This window comes from Limulus polyphemus, unplaced genomic scaffold (assembly GCF_000517525.1).
Source record: "Limulus polyphemus unplaced genomic scaffold, Limulus_polyphemus-2.1.2 Scaffold416, whole genome shotgun sequence".
NCBI lineage: Eukaryota > Metazoa > Arthropoda > Merostomata > Xiphosura > Limulidae > Limulus > Limulus polyphemus.
The window spans coordinates 425,791-446,368 of record NW_013666026.1 but is presented as its reverse complement, the minus strand read 5'-3'; the positions used below and the strand labels follow the sequence as shown (position 1 = coordinate 446,368).

At 30.0% G+C, this 20,578-nt stretch overlaps 2 protein-coding genes across 7 annotated transcripts in view; one reads left to right on the top strand and one right to left on the bottom strand.

Annotated features, from left to right (window-relative positions):
• The first annotated feature begins 780 nt into the window (after nucleotides 1-780).
• Nucleotides 781-15,392, top strand: LOC106458101 (derlin-1-like). 4 transcript variants are annotated; one of them, XM_013917558.2, is made up of 10 exons: nucleotides 781-906; nucleotides 2,415-2,584; nucleotides 3,785-3,896; nucleotides 6,394-6,458; nucleotides 7,028-7,054; nucleotides 7,950-8,045; nucleotides 8,829-8,881; nucleotides 9,822-9,932; nucleotides 10,496-10,645; nucleotides 14,852-15,392. In XM_013917558.2, the coding sequence occupies exons 2-9, from the start codon at nucleotides 2,432-2,434 to the stop codon at nucleotides 10,635-10,637; spliced, it is 759 nt and encodes a 252-aa protein (XP_013773012.1). In that variant the 5' UTR covers nucleotides 781-906; nucleotides 2,415-2,431; the 3' UTR covers nucleotides 10,638-10,645; nucleotides 14,852-15,392. The 4 variants fall into 4 exon arrangements, with proteins under 4 accessions (XP_013773012.1, XP_013773011.1, XP_013773013.1 ...); XM_022384234.1 differs by lacking the exon at nucleotides 14,852-15,392 and adding an exon at nucleotides 1,954-2,061 and having other exon boundaries at nucleotides 812-906; nucleotides 10,496-10,804; XM_013917557.2 differs by lacking the exon at nucleotides 14,852-15,392 and having other exon boundaries at nucleotides 10,496-10,804.
• Nucleotides 11,527-20,578, bottom strand: part of LOC106458095 (protein virilizer homolog) — a 100,597-nt gene continuing 91,545 nt past the window's right edge. For all 3 annotated transcript variants that reach the window (XM_022384231.1, XM_022384232.1, XM_022384233.1), the window contains exons 40-41: nucleotides 16,268-16,414; nucleotides 11,527-11,791 (exon numbers count right to left, since the gene is read on the bottom strand). In XM_022384231.1, the coding sequence (XP_022239939.1) occupies nucleotides 11,713-11,791; nucleotides 16,268-16,414 (226 nt within the window). In that variant the 3' untranslated portion in view covers nucleotides 11,527-11,712. The remainder of the gene's footprint in view (nucleotides 11,792-16,267; nucleotides 16,415-20,578) is intronic.

Here is a 20,578-nt window from a genome sequence, read left to right as displayed (position 1 = left end):
CAAAGTACATGATAATTCTAGAAACGTTGCGTCACTGTAGTCATGTGACTCGCTGACGCAACAATATATATATACATACATATCTAGCGCTGTGTGTAATATATAATAATAAATATTTTCTGCCTAAATGTAGTAAAGATTCAATACTGCGTAAATAATGTTTTTCCTCTATACATTGGGATACCCAAATGTAATCAATAAATGTGTAATAAGTTGAAGAAAACTCTTTCTTTCTTTTTCTTGCTGAAAATTATACCTCAAAATTGTTACATACAAAATTTTTCATTAAAACAAGCTTAGTATGTTAATATGTAGAGGATTGTAGTACAAATACAATTCTAAGTTTCACGCGGTTTGTTTCCAGACATGGTGGTGTTGTTACACTTACTCAATCATACGTCTTAGTAGCAATTATAGTTTCTTGGTAAAATAAAAGTAAAGTTATCAGTTTTGTATCAACTTATAGAACTTACATAAATTTAGAGTATATTATTTTATATAACAAATTGCTTTTTGTCCTTTAAAAAGAATAGAGTAAAATATATATTAATTTTGTTATTCAAAATAACCATGATAGTGTTTTTCAAAATAATTATAAGTGTTTATTTAGCTTAAATGTAGAATTAATCCAGAAAAGTAGACTGTATTACCATAAAACCTAAATAATTTATATAACAATTTGAAACATACTATTGATATATTTCTAATGACAATTACATCTATTAGCTGCTCATAGATTAAATTCTCCTTTCAAATGAATTCGTGTACGCAAATTGTACTATTTCTTATACACGTTTCATAGACTTTGTGGTATAAGTTAAAGAAACGGGAGTAGGGAGTCTATGTTATCGTGGGTGATGTAACACTAATTAATGATTTTACTCATAACTGAAAATAAGTAGTCGGGTAAGACTAAAGTATACTAAAACTAAAGTCCTTAGCATTCATATTTTCATTCTGATAGCAGTGTTAAGTAAGATGAATATAAGTTTATTTAATGAAGTTTCAACGTTTTACTCTGCTGTGTTAGTGTTAGTACTACTACTAGTACTACTATATAAGTATTACTATTAATACTAGACAGTGTTAACTGTATTACACTTATAAGTTACAGTTTTAAGTTGCCAGACACTTGCAAGTTTTTATGTTGATAGTTTAAAATTTTTCATAAAAATGAAAGTTCTGCTTTCTTAGTTTCTACTAATACTATCTATAAAGTATAATCTAGTCTTAGTAACAATATAACTTAGAAGAAGAAATACACCTTATGAACTCCGATCTCATTGTCTACATTTCTGTTTATTGTCATGTATTACGTACCTGAATGCAATAGACTATTATTTAAATAAGCATAATAGTAATAATTGTGAAATCATAATTTAAATATTGTATTTCAAATTTATTTTTTGAATTTCACTGCAGTTGGATGTTGTTGTAAGAGTACTAGTGGTAACTCATGTTGAACTTGTGTAACAATAACATTAACAATTATATTATCTCGTTGTTTAGTGGTCATTAGAAATTTATCACTTGTCAACTTTGCTGAAGAAATTGGGAAACAGTATGCTATCATAATCCTGATAGATTATATGATTGTAATAATAGTAAATATTTTAATATTTATATGTCCCTAAATATATATTACCTATTTCACTATTAATTGTCAAATTGAGGTAACATAATTAGTCACAGATTACTTAATTCCTATTAGTAATGATAGTATTAATGGTGGCTTTGGTCCTTTTAAGTTTAGGTTGCTTTTGCTCTAAAATTAAGAATATGTTGCAGCTGAAAAGAGAAGATTATTTATTTTATTCCATAACTAATCGGTAGTGTTTTACAATCACTCCAACTTCAGTTTATTTTTGTATGCAGCAAAAATCTTTAATGATAAATAATGCAGTCAAAGGAATTCTACATAAAAGGTATTGCTAATATCTGCTATGTTAACAGCTATAGTTGTATAAAGGAAAAGAAGCAAAAACACTAGAACAAGTGTTTGTTAGCAATACTATGAACTGAAGAACCACCACTGTTTTCTTGACAACAGTATTACAAATTGTATGTTGTATTCACAATAATCTCACATGTAATTAAATATATTTATATGCGTGTAATTTTATGACACAATTAGTGTGTCATACATTTTCAAACTGAGTTATTCTAAAATAAATTGTTAGCAGCAAAATTCAAGTATTTAATTCATTATATGGAAAACTGAAAAATTATTTTTGGAATCTCTAAAGCAGTGGTATTAACTTGTGTGTGTATATATGTAAACCTGACTCATAATATGAAAATTAATTTGTAAGTGTAGTTTTATGTTATGCAAAAATTTACAAGAGTGTATAAGTAAATCTATATGTATGAAGCTGGCTCATGAAGTTTATGCTGTTTAACTATTAATGTTTCAGATTATTTCGATTCCAAGATGAGTGAAATTGGAAACTGGTTTCGTAGCTTACCTCTGTTTACTCGTTACTGGTTTGGTTTATCAGTTATCTTTCCTCTTGCTGGAAGATTTGGTCTTTTGAATCCACGTTATTTCATTTTGGATTATGCTGGCTTTATCCATCATTTTCAGGTACTCTTCTGCAAACTGAGATACTTTTAAAATAACTTGTTTGACATGTCAACCATGTAAGTGATAAAGTTTATTAACAAACTGATTACATCACCTAAAGTGACTGTAATTGAAGCCCTTGTTAACATCTGTTTTGATTATAAAAATCTAAAATTGTTGGGTATGAAGAGCATTTTGGCCTATCAAGGATTTCCTGATTCCCAGCAGGAAACTAATCTAAATCCAGCCCTAATCACCCAAGTATTCATCAGCCTTTGCCTTAAAAGTTGCAACCTTTGTCAGTTATTATGGTAAGAACTATGATAATGCATTTACACTAATATTGTAATAATGAACAAACAATGTAGATAGAATCATGGTTTTGATAGATATGTTTAAATTTGTTCATTTCGAACTTGAGGAATATTGCTATAAACCAGTGTGTGCTTGTGTATCTAATAAGTGGCTTAGATGTTTTCTGATAAAACTGGTTTTTTAAATGTTTAAAAGTTAATAGCAAGGGAGAAAAAAAAACCTGTTGAAAGCAACATTGTGTTCTATGTATTCATTATATACTGTTGAAACTCGGGATATGTTTTGACTATGCAGGAACCAATTACAAACAATCTTGGGCTCATTAATTTAATTATTAACTACAATTTAAAATATTTGAGCAACTTGTTTTAGGAAGAAATGTGAAAGTCTCCCCCCCCCCCAATAGACATTTTATCTTAGCATATTTATTCTTACATACTTGTATTTTGAGAAATGTCAAGCACATTAATTTCTTCATTAGAATTAATATTCAAAATTAAATATATCTTATTACCCTTGTCTATAAGAGGAAGCCATTATTCATAATTTCAGTTTGCCAATACACACGAAAACATATGTATACTTTAATGCTTTTGGGGCATAATGCAAGAACTATGATGTTGAGTTAGTATTAAACTACAGTAGTGAAGCTCTTAATAAAGTATTAAATACTGTGAGTTTTCAGAATGTGAATAGGATCATGAATGAATTAGTTTCTAGAATAAAAATGCTTTAATAAGAACTACATGCATACACTTATGCATTTCCTAATAGGAATTTTGTTTTATGGGAATTGATAACTTAACATTGAAATGTTGGATTAACCTCTAATTATGTCGGTAAATAATGATACTAAATCATTACAACATTAATAGATGTATTCATACTTTCTTACTTTTGTTCCAGTTTTGGAAGCCTATTACAGCATTGTTCTACTACCCCCTTGGACCTTCGACAGGATTCCGATACTTAATGAACCTGTATTTTTTATACAACTACTCCATTCGTCTTGAAACAGGTTTCTTTTTTAATAAATGTTTAAAATCATGTTAATTATACTTGTCATAAGATATTAACATGAGGCCTATTGAATTTTTAAACATTACATTTAACAATTAAATACTTGTTATGTATTATCATTGTGGATGGAGTTATTGTGCAAAGTTTTATTTGTAGGTACATATATAGATCTATAATTATAAATATAAAATATTTGAAGACTATTAGATTATAGGACTAATTACAATGATCAGTAATAATGAGTACAACCTTCTTCATTAAATCTGAATATCAAGAGATCAGCTGGAAATAATAAGAGTTCACTTAGCAATCATGTTTAAAGTCATAATTGTTATTTTGACTTCTTGTTTGCTGCAATTAAACACTGTATGTTACACTGAACTTTGGTTACTTTTGTACATGTAAAAACCAGTTCATTTTGCTGTAGTGTAACATTCTTCTTGCAAAATATTTTAATTACAAGATCATTATTTTCTTACTTAAGACTTAGCTCTAAACGTAACATTCTATTCAGGTATTTGTGATGCTATTGAACAAAAGGTAACCCAACTCTGTTGAAAAGCAAGACTAGTTTTTGCATTAACTAGTTTCACCAACTGCTTAAAAATATATTAGCAATTTCCAACATAATACAAAATTTAATCCTTATAACATAGTTTCACTAAAGGTCTATTACCTTAAAATAGTCTTAATTAAATTGTTTACCAGAATCTGTTGTGTATGCTTCAGCTTTATTGTTGTAAAATACAAATGTTCTGCACAAATTAACTAAATTACCCATTTGAGCTGGTGCATCATCTAACAATGGTAGTGTTGTACAGGAGATGATAGTAATGTACCATATTTAGAAAAACAAGACATTAAATTAGAATTAAGGAGATACATTTTTCATTGTTCAATAATTATTGGAAGTTGCAGGTGTGTGAGTGTGACACTTTTCGCATCTCTTACAGCAGGCACATGCAACTTGCGGCCCACGGGATGCATCCTAATAAGAGCTTTAATTACATCAATTTGTATTATTAATCACTTAACTGCAATTATGAATAAAGTTGTGTGTAGTTTTTAAATACCGTAGTGTTCATATTTTAACTGTGAAAAACAAGCTTTTTTTTTATCTTGCATATGTACAGCACTTTAAACCAACCCAAATATTTTTAATATGTGTTATCAAGTTCCTGATGACATTAGATTGCATTGTGACAAATCACTGTTACTACCTCAAAATATTAGATTTTCCTTACTGCCCATAGCCTATAATATCCCTTTACTTTCAAATTAATAATGTTTGGCTAAGTTCCCTTGCAAGGCATGTTGGATGAACTATGTTGCATGTCCTAGGTATGTTTGACAATTTTAGCATACATGTATTCATTAAAATGCAATGTTTTAAAACTGTCATTATTCATTAAAAGAACACGTATGACACGTACTTCTTGGTTTCAAGGTTACGTTGATCATAGTTTGCTGAATATCAGAACTGAGCGTTTTTTTGTGACAGAGCTGAGAAGATTATTAGAGCCGGGTGATTAACTTGATCAACTATTATACGAGAGCTTTAACTACATCAATTAGTATTGTTAATCACGTAACTGAAATTATGAATAAATTCATTAATATCATGAAAATCAACTACTCAATATTAGTGGTTCCATTATGATTTTTTATTATTAATTTTTGATTAATTCAAGGTTGCTCAGCATAACTTATTAGTGTCACAACTAATGAAAATAATCAGAATTAGTGTTGCCAGTTATTGCTAGTATTGATTGTTCTAACTATCCTAGTCTCATATGAGAATAATTTAATAGTTAATTGTAATCAGTTAGGGAATTTCATGAACTGCCCAGCTATAGGTTTTATTGAGATACTTCTAACTTATTTACAAATTTTATTTTACTGCATCTTTTTACTTAATTATCACTAAAGCATTCAATTTAGAAAAGAAGAAATTTGTTTAGAATTCTAACAGTACTAGGGGATTTGAGAAAAACTTATTAAACAGCATTTATTATGAGCTGGGCATAACATGAAGTTTCAGACAAATCCTAAAGTTCTTCATTAACATATACATATATGTATTATTATGTACTATTGTTTATAGGATATATTAACTTTGTAAATTATGAAACTGAACTGATTCCACTGCTTTCAAATAGCTATTTTAGAAATATAACTAAATAATTTTCTGTATTGGGTCAGTTAAGAATTACAATGAAATGTATTGATATATGCACTTCTTATTGTCAACCTATACTGAACAAGTTTATAGTGATATTAAAATTACATCTTATTAAACCTATTATCTAGTAAGATACTATTCTTTTTCTTCAGGCATAAACTACAATATTTATTTGATAGGTAACTTAATTGTTTTTATTTTTAAACCATTCACATTTTGCGATAACAAAAAAAGTTAATACTCCATGAGTTGCAAAGTTAGTGTTTTACTCATTTATAACATTGAATTTAAGATGGATGTATATGATTCACAGGTATATTTACTGGACGTCCTGCAGATTATTTATTTCTGTTATTGTTTAACTGGATCTGCATTGTTGTATCCTTTCTGTATAAGTATATGATTAATTATCTCAATATTTAGTTTCAAATGTTGTTAATAATGTACAGTAAACTAATTATTGTTTTTTTAATGAATAAGAATTTATTAAAAAAATCTTTTTTTTAAAGTTCTGTTAAATTATTTTTGTCTTTTTTTGCATTTCTTTTGTCACTTAATGTAATTATAAAAACATATATTCAAGCTACAATTTGGGATACAGTTTTTCAGTTTTGTTCAATGATCAGTGGTAGTTCTCGTGGTAACATTTTACACACCTGCCCCCTAGTGTCACAGCAGTATGTCTGTGGACTTACAGTGCTAGAATCCAGGTTTCTATACCCATGGTGGGCAGAGCACAGATAGCCCATTGTGTAGCTTTGTGCTTAATTACAAACAATCTACACACCTACATTACTTGTATATTTTAGCAGTATTAAATTAGTATTGATGTATGCATATTCAGATTATTTCTGTTGTAATTCTCACTGAGATTGCAGGTAGTAAATCAATCATGGAGGAATGCTTGTCTTATTTTTAATAGTATGGATCTTTAATGACTGATTCAGATAGTTTCTCTGCTAATTGACATGATGGTAAGTATTTGCAGTAATATTAAGTATCTTATAACTTGCTGCATTGTGGACAATAAAGGACCATTTAGTCTATCAGAGCTATCCTAGTACACCTACCCTTGAGAAGAATAAAAAATTTAAACCCATCCTTTATTTTTCAGGAAATCATCAATTTCCCCCTCTTAAACTCCACTAATGCTCAAGGCAACTCATGAAAAAATAAAATTTTCTTAATTGGAAACTAGTCTGTATTCCAGATCTTAAACTTGTGTCTTCTGTTATTATCAGACTATAGCACAAAGAAACCAGGCATTTATCATATCAATCCACTGGATAATCTTAAATAAGATCATTTATTACCATTCTTCTCTCAAGATAAAATAATTTAAGAGACCTTAGCTTTCTTGACTTTGTATTATATCTTGAAATATCTTTGGTAAATTGTTTGTGAAGATACTCTTGGCAGTTTATTGTGTCAAGAAATACCAATATTGTTTACTATATCAGTATACAACTTTCACTGTTTATTATTTAAAAATTTATTTTTACAGTAAATTGTGTTTTAGGGAAAAAATCTTTGATGTGCATTTTGCTAGGATATTTCCAAAACTGTTTGTCATGTTGAGAAATAGTAATTTTCAAGTGTTCTAAAAACATCCTTGACTGTGTATTATTTCTGAATATTTTCACTGTGTTGTTTCAAGAGGTATTCTGGACTGTAACGTGTTTAAGAGTTATAGTTGATTGTGTATTGTTGTAAAACATATGATTGACTGAATAGATTGTGTTAGGAAACATAGTAGACTGTTTATTGTTTGGAATGTACTGATTGACATATATTGTATTTAATCATGACAGTGATGTAGAATATGTCATTGACCTTTTTGTTTCAAAAGATATCTTTGTATGTTTTCAGCTTTTGATGGACTCCATGATAATGACTGTGGTATACATTTGGTGCCAGTTACATAAAGATGTCATAGTTACTTTCTGGTTTGGAATCCAGCTTAAGGCAAGTTTTTTTAGTAAAAAATCATTTTTAAGTGTGAGTGATTTTTAGCAAATATGTGGCATTTAACTTTTCCCATGCATTAGATAAACAGAACACAAAAGAAATTTATAAGGGAATACATTTAACAAAGGCCATCAATGATGGTTTAGAGCAGTGTTTCTCAACCACTGTGGTCCATCAAGACGACCTTGTCTGTCTGTGGAGTTTGTGAAACCAAAATATAATTATAATTAGTTGCTAAAATTATTTCTTAGCACCGCCTTGTACAAATAGGCCTAATTGTTTTTTGCATCTATTTTCAAATAAATCAGGTTTATTTTTGACTCCTTAAAAAAAAAAAAAAAAAAAAGATTCTGTAGTTTAAGTACAAGAGTTGATTTTGACAACATTAACATTCAGCTCTGTGTTTACATAGTTTCATAATTTTCAAGAAAGGAAGTTTTAGTTAACATTCACAGTTAAAAAAAAATGTTTAACAGACAAGTTTAAGGAACTTTTGTTTTATGGAAGTTTTAAAACTGGTGCAGTACACATGGCCAAGATTACTTTATAATGTATATGTAATTCTGTACATCAAACGTAACTCATGCTAGAACATTAGTATTTGTTACTATTTTTAATATATTCTTAATAAAGAGTAACCACTAAAGCTATGGCCTGTGAATTATGCATAACAACAGATTTTGGGGCCTTTTTGTTTGGATAAGAAACTTCTCGTGATATTAATGCATATCTATACCTTGGTTTGTTTTGTTCATATAGTATAATGGTTTATATTTCTAGGCTATGTATCTGCCATGGGTATTGTTTGCATTCCAGTTCATCATGAGTGGTGGGTATGTGAAAGTAACATTATTTATTAGTTTTATAACCACAATACTTGAAACTGGACTTAAGACATAGTGAAAATGTTAAAGACATTATCTGTATTTATTACTGTTTAACTGTTTTTTGTAGTAGTTATCATAATGGTTTTTGTAAAAAGTACTTCGACGTATCAAACAAGAATTTGTTTAAAGATTTTTCTAAAGTCTAATATTTACATGACTTGCATATATAAAAAGCTAAAATTTAAATGTTGGGTGTTTGTTCATAATTTTATTTGTGTCTGACATTATTATAATGAGCAAACTGTACAAAATTGTAGAAAAAACTTTCAGAATCAAAATAAAACCACAGATGATCTGCAACAGACATTCACAAGATGCTCGAAAATAGTTTTGTTCTTAACTGACGTCAAACAAGTATATTGTGAATTACAGTAAAAAAAAACTGACTTCCTTCATTACATATTATGCAGGATGAATGGAGAATCCCAGGTTTGAAAAGAAATCAGTGATGATGATTTTTTTTTTCTCTTCAGATCATGATTTAAATAATGTTTCATTAGAAAGCTCTTGTAAAGCCCATTTTTTTGTGCAATTTATTTATAGGGATCATTGTTCAGTGCTCCATACATAGAGAATTAGTGGAGCCACATATTTAGTAGTAATTTAAGTCACATTAGCTGCTTACTGGCTTATCGATGTCTGTTGTTATCATAAATACAAGATTATGTTCATTCTATAATATTAATCTATAACTCAATTATGAAAATTGTGTTTATAACTGAATTATTAAACCTATCCACATTATTATTATTATTACAAGTTTGATAATATTACTCAATGCAAATGTGACACAAGCAAAGTTATATGACTGGCATAAGGTTAAGATAAAGCATCAAACATTTTTCATTCATGTGTAAGTCAGTAATTTTACATTAAACTTTTCCAGGGGCTTTGATGACTTAATAGGCATACTAGTTGGTCATCTGTATTTCTTCTTGATGTTCAAATATCCACAAGACTTTGGAGGAAGGGCATTTTTGCAGACTCCACAGATTCTGTAAGTTTATATATGTAGCATTGTTGTTTAAAAATGAACAGTTTTTACATGCTGTTAATTGGAAAGTTAGTTGTATATGAACAATAGAAATGAAATCATTATCAATATGTGCAGTTTATACTGTGGATAATTTTTGATTTCAGAATATTTTGGGCTTGAACTTTCTTTGGTTGCTTGTTTAAAAAAATAGTCCCCTTCTTGGATGTGTTTTCTAATGCAGTGAGTGATAAATTTTAATTAATAAAGACTAACGTTTTGTGATAGGACTTTTTAAGTGTCATTAACATCAAATGATGTTTGTTCAATTCAAGAGCCTTTTGAATTCAGCTTGTGCTGCTAGAACAGTCTTCCGTTATATCAGGTTGTGAACTTTGAATAATCTTGAGGTATTTTTAAGTTTAATTTATGGGTAATACACTGTTTTGAACTTCCTGGTTGATTTTAACCATGTACTAGTACTTTATTAAATTATATTGCTTTACCTTTGTAATAATTTTTATGGCTTAAAGTACAATTTAATAGATATTAATTGAAAGTAAAGAATGCCTATTTCCTTGGCATAGATATAAATTCTTTCCTAATCAACGAGGCATGTTTGCTGGCTTTGGACAAGCACCAACACCCAGGCGGCCTGGAGGGGATGATGAAAACCAACCAAGAAGACGTTACAACTGGGGTCAAGGACATGTTCTTGGAGGAAACTGAAGTTTATGGTGTGTTACACTCTAGCCAGAAGGTGTTATCTGTCTACCACTGGTAGATTTTTAGTAGCTTCAGTGAAATTCTGGAAATTGAGAATTGCAATGAGCACATAAATGTTGTGTATTATAAGTATACCTATTAAAATGTATATTTTTAATGTGGCCCATGTATAAGTGTTGTCAGGTTTGATACTTTAAACATTAACTTTCTATGACAAAGTGAACATTTTAAACTACAACAGGTTAATAAACTCGAGATTTGTAATTTACCTGTATTCATGATAAAGTAATTCATTGGAAAACAAATGATATAGTGCTCTTTATATTTTCTAGATATATATAAATTGTGCATATGTTTTCAATTTGTTTAAAAATGTAAGTATATAAAATTATCTGGTCAGCATGGAAGAACTCAAAGCCCGCTCTTTCACGAGATTGTTCTCACATTTTCCCCTCTTAAGCCTCTAACAGGATGTGCTTACTACTTCATAAAACTAAATTTCTTCAAAGACTTTTGAGCTTCTAAGATATAAATCTAAACTGTAATTGTTTATAAAAGCACAAAGCTAATGATTCTGTGTTGAACTGGAAAAATTAAATAATATCTCTCTGGTAAACTTCAATAGCATTAAAAAAAATTGAATTTCAGCTCAGGTTTTGTGAAGATGTTAATAGGAATGCAAAAATTTACATATCATAGATCCCACAATTTTAAGTGTTAGTTTTTCTACTGGAACTAACCTTGAAAGCTCACAAATCTGAATGTATTCAGAATCTCAAAATTAGAAGACTAAACTTAATAAGTAACATTTCATGTACTGTCATAAAAAAAAAAGATAGTTTCAGCCGTACAAGGTATGCTTTATTCAAAATACAGCTAAACAACACATTCATTGTCTTGAAAAGTTTTATTAGATTACCATTAATGACATATTAAACAATACATGAATATTTATCAAAAGCAGTGGATGGTATCCCCCATGTAATACTGTACATGACTTTGTAAGTGTAACTACACTGTGGTAATGTTCATTAGGGTTTAAAACAATATGAATGAGTAGTTCAACATGTATAAAAACTTATCGGGTGAAAGCTCGAGCATGTCTGCTACTGCTGTTTTCTCGTCTTCCTCTAGCTGATCCACTAGGTGGCTGAAACCTGAGATTTGTATATATATATTAAATAACAATAACTGCAAACAAAAATTAATTTCTCATCACAAATTAAAATGGGGTACAGTAATATTTACTTTTGTTAACCCATTGATGGCCAATTTACCATACAGGGTATGGTCCACCTCTGGCAGCACCATGTACGGTGTATAACTTGCAACATTTCCATGCTCATTTAGAGCAGCTGCAGTCAATGGGTTAAAAAACAGCATTACTATTCTTTGTAAAATATCTTTCTGTTCAGGAGAAAAACAATATAGGCATTATCTATTTACAATTAAAAACAATACAAAGTTAAAATCTTACACAATAAATAATTATCAAAAACAGGGACTTGCCCTAAAAGACCACATGTTTTGGTGTCAGTATGTCACCATCATCAGGAGTAACGGTAGAAATAAGGTTAGGCTTATATATCCACATAATCATTTGCATACTCAAATGCCATATATACTCAAACTATTGAGAGTTATAACACATCTGTCCAGTACTTTATTATTTCTAGACCCAAGCCAGGTTCCTTGTTTAATACAATATCCTTGTTGTTTTTTTAACTTCAAAAATTGATCATGCATCTTAAATTTCTACATGTTTGGCCAATATAACCTCAACCACAGATTCAAGGAATCTTATAAATCCCACATTTATCAATTTCTTCTATTTTGTCTTTTGTACTCGTGAGACTAAAATTTACAATGCAGAGAGAATGTTTCGCTGTATTTTTTCATTATACTGCCTATTTTTGTAGATAAGCTTTGAACATATGGTAAACAACCTCTCATGTTATCTACTTTACATTTTCCTCCTAATCTTGTACATGTTAACATTCTTAATTTATTGATATTATTTATGATATAATCTATCAATAATTTGGGTGTACATCCTCTACTATAGCTACATGCTTTAAGAAATATAGGCAGTGTTGATAACACAACTGTCAAAAACTGCCAGTGGTTAGAACATTTTACAGTAGATTTCTTAGTTCCAGCACACAAACCTGATACTACAACAAAGTAAACTAGCAGTGAAATACAAATTACAGCTATTCTCTTTTTTAAACATTTTCTTGATGTATCAATTACAGTTATGAAATAAACTTGTATATTATCCATTCATTGTGATGCTTATAAAAAGTAAAAAAAAAACAAAACAGATATCAATGTTATAAGGTACAGAGAAGTGCATTTCAAATAACTATCATGAAAAATGAAACCAAAAATTGTTCAAAATACTAATAAAAGTAAGTTTTGTAAAAAATGTATTTAGTAAAAAACTGCATTATAGAAATCTTAGAATCTAATACCCATTGCAGTTGGTACTATTAACTCTGTACAACTTGGTCATAACCTTTTACAGTGATACATTTGAAATTTACCACTTAAGTACAAGGTGGGCCTATTTCACCCTCCTTAAAAATGAAAAACTATACGTACTACAACAGTGAATTTATTAGGTGCATCTTAACAAAATTTGGCAAACTTTTAATAAAGAAGTCTGTTGTACACTCACAAAAAAAAAAAAGTTTTTTTTTTTTAATAAACGTATTTTACTGTGAGTTTCTGAAACTTTTACTGAGTTAATCTGAATGCAAGGGAATTTTCATGATAAGGATAAAAATACTTTTTTTTCATCTTATAGTTTCATATTTCATTTGCATATCCTTAATGAATATCATGTTTGTTTTCGTAATTAATTTTTTTTTCTAGAGTGACCACAGGTTGTAAAAGACAATTACAATTGTTCATCCTAACATCCTTAGCTTCTAACCTTTTTACCTCTGCTTTCTCTGTGTGTGAAAAGTAATACATACCAGCAGGATGTTTCAGGTAGAGCATATGGTAAACAAAAGATCAGGTCACAGTTACGCCATACCTCATGCTTTCGTTAGAGACCGACTTATTCATATTGTTCAACTTTTTAATTTCAGATGATGTTTCTTTACAGTTAAGACAGAAAAAATAGGAGATAAAATATAAAGTTATACAAAAAAAAACCAAAAAACCCTTTTGATATTCATTTAGAAGGTTCTTGGGATTATGCAAATGAAATATGAAAATTTTATGATGGGAAAAAAAATTATTCTTAGCATGAAAATCACATTCCAATCAGTAAATGCTTAAGAAGTTCACTGACAAATTTTTAGCAGAAATACTTCATTGAAATTTTTTTTTTTTGTTGTGTGTGGCTACTATCTAGAAAAATAATTATCTGTTACTTTTTAATCTACATGATATGTTTCATTGATTTTTTATTATATGTTTTATTAGAAAAGTGATCAAGATGTTTCATGAGGTGATTTTCAAAGACTGGTGGTTTGAAACTAACATTAGCATGACAGAAACAGTGTCCTTATCTTTCACTTTCTGTATGCGAGTTAACTTTATGGCACAAATAACAGCTAGACAAAAACTGTCATTATCTTTCACATTCAGTATGTGGATTAACTTTATGGCACATACAACAGCTAGACAAACACTTTGTCCACTCAGTAAATGCTTCAGATATTCACTGACAAATTTTTACTTCATTAAAAAATCTTTTGTGTGTGTGTGGCTACTATCTAGATATGTTTCATTGATTTTTTATTATATATTTTATTAGAAAAGTGATAAAAAAGATGTTTCATAGGGTGATTTTCAAAGACTGCTGGTTTGAAACTAACACTAGCACGACAGAAACAGTGTCCTTGTCTTTCACTTTCATGTTCACTATGTGAGTTGACTTTATGGCACAAATATATTTTGTCCTATATTTAATATGTACATGTGCCAGCAATATCCAACCACAATATTATTTTTATTTTACTACTTATTTAAGTGACATATCAATATATTTCAGTTCATGCTAAACCTTTAAGACTATAGCTTACGGTATTAATGATTGAGTCAAATGGCAATCGTCTACCGAGTGATATGATTTTATCACTGCACTTTTATTTTTGATTTAAAATCTTTAATTTTTTCTTTGTTTCAGTTATTTTCTTTTAAATATGTGAATATGAAATTTTGGTCAGTTGACTATTATTAATTTAACATTTCACCTTCAGGTGCTGATATTTTATTGCAAATGACGAAATCAGTAAGAACCACTGCGAGTCCTGATAATTAAAGTCATGAAACATTTCTGCCTTAACTTGCTTCAGTAACTCTCGATATTGAATTGGAAGATGAGCCTAGAACATCAACTCAACAACAATTTCTCTTATGGAATTAATGAAAAATTAACATTCAAATAATTTTTTCACTAAATTTTGATTCATTTCAACTTTTCTCTAAATGTGTTTATTCCTTATTCATTATCCTTTTCAACATTATCTTGGTGAAAGCCCCCTCCTCCCCATAGAAATATTTCACTGTATTTTCATTTTTTGTATTTGTATATCTATTTACAATGATAATTATTATTTTTAGAATCTAGTTTATAGTTTTATAAACATGTCCCATGCAAAATGGATGTAATTAGAAGCCCTGTACATTCTAACTCTTCTAAGATTCTTACTTGGCTTAATTTCTTTGTAACACTGTGTATGTTCCATCCAGCCAAACATTGCATAAAATAAAACAGAATAAAGTTTTCATTTCACCATATGTTAACTTATCAATTTTTACTTTTTTATCTGAATTTTCTTAACCTGTTATATGGCCACAATTAACAAACATGACACACTTGTATCTATACATTAATTATTCATATATCGGCAATATCTGACACACGTTAACAGTCACAAAGAAATAGCTACAATAATACTAGAATTTTATTATCATTTCACCAGAGCACAGTTTCATATGAACAATTTTTATATCAAAGGTTTGAAACAGTGAATGTCATTTTGCAAAGTAGTGTTTAAAAATCTAGAGATGTATAGATAATAAATATGTCAATCAAAATGTTTAATTGAAGTCACTTGTAATTGAACTAAACAGATGCTAAATACCTTAATAATAACATTAAAACTTTAGCATAACTGATGAATAAATAGGCCATCACATAGTAGTGGAAGTGAAAGGCAAATCCACATTAAAGGAATGTGAAGTACATTCATAAATTATCAAATAGATTATTATTTTAACTGTATTTAAATCAGTACAAAAGAACAAGGAAGTGTAATAATCTAAAATAAAGAACATGTATATATAGTATGTTGTCAGATTTGTTCAAACAGTATCTTATTCCAATCCCATGAAATGTAAATAAAAAGTACATTACGATAATTCAGTTGTTAGATTTAGGTTTATTTACTTCATCATCAAAAAACTGTGCTAATTCAGAAAACACACTTCAAATATAAACAACTACTCAACATGCAAAATATCTCTGTAAAACCTTTTGTAAATCGACAGTTTTAAACTTTTTCAGTCTGTTTTATACAACAAAAGTCAATAATTGATTACTCTCATTTTACAGATTAAAACTTTTTTTAAATATAAAATCAAAATAAGAAAAGAAAAGAATTATTACTAACCTTTGGTCCTGAGCTTTACTTCTAAGATCTGACCAGTGGTTTGGATCTGATTGTCCTCCTCGTCCTCCACGTGTAAAGCGTCCACTCCCTAACCCTGGACCATAGGGATCTCTTAGCCTTTGTGCTGTAGGGCGTGGCTCCATGTGGCTGTTGGATAAAATCACTTTCTTGTACTGACTTTTACACCCTGTTTCTCTGTAATAATGTTTCTATTCTCTGGTGTCATAACATCTTGTAGAGTAAAAAATATGTTTGTCCACAACATACAGTATTTACCTACTCAAGCATGATTATCATACATATTGTTACAACAGTTATTAGTTCTCTGTATATGAAAAGTCTTTTCATTTGTTCAACTGAGATATTCTTATTTGCTGAAAAACTAAGTGCACAAGAATGAAAAACTACGTTTTGAACTGATTACAGAAAAAAAAACTAAATGGAGCAAATTTTACAAACATTTACTTTAACTTTACACTGATTAGCTACTTGCAGACAGAAAGATATTCTGAATACAATAATTAATCAATAAAATTACATAGTAAAAGTTCTTAATAATTGGTATGTTTTACAGTGAAATTTAATACAAATATATTTGTGAGAGTATTCTGCAATACAAATTGTATAAGCAAGAATAAGACGTTTTTAAATAGCACATGGAAATGATCACTATTCTTATAATCCAATGAAATGTACATCATGTTAAAATGTTATTGATAATTGATCCAAAACAATTTTGAACACTAGGCAAGTATACAGATTTAAAACGATTTTGAGCATCAGGTTAATGCGAGGTGTCTCAATGGTGTATGTAATACCCCCAAATTATTGTATCTTTATACACAAGATATATTATACTGTTTCTAACTATTTGTAAAGTATCATAAAAACAAAGTTCGTAAAAAAATTTCACATAAAATTCCAATAAGTAGCAGTAAAAAAAAATTAATCTTGCACAACCAATCTTTAAAATTTCTTTTTGTCTAAGATCATCCTAAAGTATTAAAAAAGCATTTTTATAACAACTTTTCTATTTATCTGCACATATAATATTTATGTCAGCAAACCATAAGTAAGTTATTACGACAGAAACTAATGAAGAACAATCACTGTTTCATTTCATATGACAGCTTAAAATTTTGTTTTTATAGCTATTGTTATACATACAAGTTTGTTTTTCAACATTTTTTGTTACTCATTGGAGCAAACACATAGCCACCAAAAACCACAACACACAACCAAATTGTCATGTAACCCGCAATAAATAATCAGGTGTTATAGTTATATTTTTTGTTTGTTTTTGAATTTTGCGCAAAGCTACATGAGGGCTATCTGCACTAGCCATCCCTAATTTAGCAGTGTAAGGCTAGAGGGAAGGCAGCTAGTCATCACCATCCACCGCCAACTCTTGGGCTACTCTTTTACCAACGAATAGTGGGATTGACCGTCACGTTATAACGCCCCCACGGCTGAAAGGGCGAGCATGTTTGTATATTTTTTGTACAGACTAAAACAGTATCTTTTGAATTTGAATTTATTTCACTTCTCTCAGTTACTGAAGAACAATGTTTACTTCACAATTATTAAAGATTTGTATAAAATTAATCCTTACACATTTTTTAGATGTAATTGTACACATACAATTCATATAAAGCCACAAACAAAATATTAACTCAATGTTGAAAGACAATTTTCAAGGCTTTTATGTTATGTAGGAGGTAGGAATAAATGAAAAACTGGGACACCGGTACATCTCCAAACTCTCCTATCATCAGATATAGCAGAAAATGTAAATCGAACAAAATAAAAAAATACATGTATTTTTATTTTCTCTATTTAAAGCAGAGCTTCAAAAGATTACAAGAATGGTTTGTGATGCATATACCATATCAGTGATATATTATCAATTCATTAATGTAAAACAACAACAAAAAAAAACTTTTGCATTTACAAAATATGTCATAAAATCTGTAAATGTTTATAGGCATTTTAACTCTATGAGATCCAGGTGTGTTGATTCAATGCAACTGTTGTGTGGTATGTTTTGTTACATTGTAAAAAGAAACTACTGGATGAAATAGTTTGAAACTTCAGAATTACTTTCTATAAATGTTACTTCTGTAAATAAAATGTTATTTTTATGTATGATATTTGTATGAATTCCAACTTTTGAAATTTTAAAAATATTTCATTGTGAAGTTTTTAAGAAACAAGTAAAAATGCTTACCTTTTTTTTTGTATATTTTATTTACTGATTTTTGTCTTCCTACATTCTTTTGAAACTTTCTTCTAAAGTTATATTTTATCAGATTGGAAATTTCATGTTTTAAAGAAAAAACAACTATACGGTTTCACTGTGTTTATGATCACTAATATACAAAACAAATTACTTTACTGTCATATCAAAATCATGTTTAAATTGTTAATTAGAAAGTTTTACACTGACAGTCAATGAAAACACATAATGTTTTGTTTTAAATAATTTTCCTCACAACTTTATCAACTTTCCATTTCCCATGTGAACTCCTGAGGCCAATCCAATGTGAAATGACCACTCCTTTACACTTTTGACACACTTCATTGAATCCTGATCACCATATACCAAATCAGCCCATTTTTGTGGTCTGCTATTGGGTGTTGTCATGCAGATCGCGTGTAGAGGTGGAAAATGGTGGCTATATATTGCACAACCTGAATACAGTTTGACATAGTGACTACAGAATACCATGCTACGTTTATCATGCAATGAACATCACCATGCTATTGGTATGCTGGAAGGGGGTGCAAGCCAGCAAGAAGTTGCACAGAGAATGGGATGCAATCAGTCAACCATTATGAGGATGGTCCAGCACCACAGTTTGACAGGCTCATTTGATGACCAACAGTGTCCAGGATGGCAACGCGTCACTACACAACATCAAGATAGAGCCATCTACCTGATGCACCTATGTGACAGATTCAGGACTGCAAGGACTTCCTGACCACCATATAAGCAGTCAGACTGTACGTCATCACCTATGTCACAAGGGACTTGATGCATACAGACTTGTCAGGGGCCCAAAACTCACTCTGGCACGTCACCAAACCAGGCTGCAGTGGTGTAGGCACATGAGAGATCGACCAAGAGAGACAGGAACACCATTCTCTTCACTGACAAGTCACATTTTAGTACTGACTGGGCTGATGGACATCAATGTGTCTGGAGAAGACTGGGTGAACATTATGCCAACTGCTGCATCAGACAGACCAATCGCTGGGGTGGCTCTAGTGTCATGGTATGGAGAGGCTTTTCAGGCAACTACAGAACACCTCTGGTAGTCATTAAGGGCAACTTGAATGCATAATGCTATGTGAACAACATCTTAAGGCCCCATGTAGTTCCCTTCCTTAGAGACCACCGCAACCAGCCAGAATGAGTTAACGTAATGCCATGGCCACCATACTTACCCAACCTCAACCCCATTGAACATCTATGGGATGACCTAGGCTGCAACATCTCCAGAAGTTACCCCAGACCACAGAACAGATTATGCAGGCATTGCAGGACAAGTGGCAGGGGATTCCCTAACACAGCCAGTAGCCAGTATGAGAACAAAGGACCATGGCATGTTTTGCTGCATGATGTGGACACACCCATTTATTGAAGGACAAGTTCATCCAATTTGGTGGACTTGAGTGCTCATTATGATAACGTTAGCTCTGGGACATTGTGGTGATCATTTGTTCTGAATGTCTGTTTTATCCACTGACCACATACAACTAAATGTAATACATGAATTAATATTAATTGATTAAAAAATTATCCATTTTCATTGACTGTCAGTGTACATAGTATATGTAATAAATTTTTTGATGTTTTATATCCATTTACATGTACAATTTTTTTACCCATTCAAGCAGTTAGTTAGGCTCATATATAGCCTAATGCAAATAAGGCCTAACACAGCAGCCTTTTCAGCAAAATGAAATTTGATACAGTAAAATAGAAAATGATTTAACTAGGCCTACCTTATCTTGTTCCATAAAAAACATTTCTTTTCCTGTTATACTTCAATATCCTAATTCTTATGAAGTTATAAAATGATAAAGTAGGCTTTGAAAAACAAAAAATCAAAACTGTAATTGTAGTGGAAGTTGTTCACAAACATCTTTTCTTCTAACAAAATATCACCCAAATATTAAATCTTTATAATTTTGTTCCAATCATTAAGCAAATCTGAAGTGAAATGAAAGCCTTATCAGCTTTTATAGTTCAAAAGAATGGAAAACAGTGCTTTTATGATGCGCTTAAATCAGTAGCCTATTATTTCT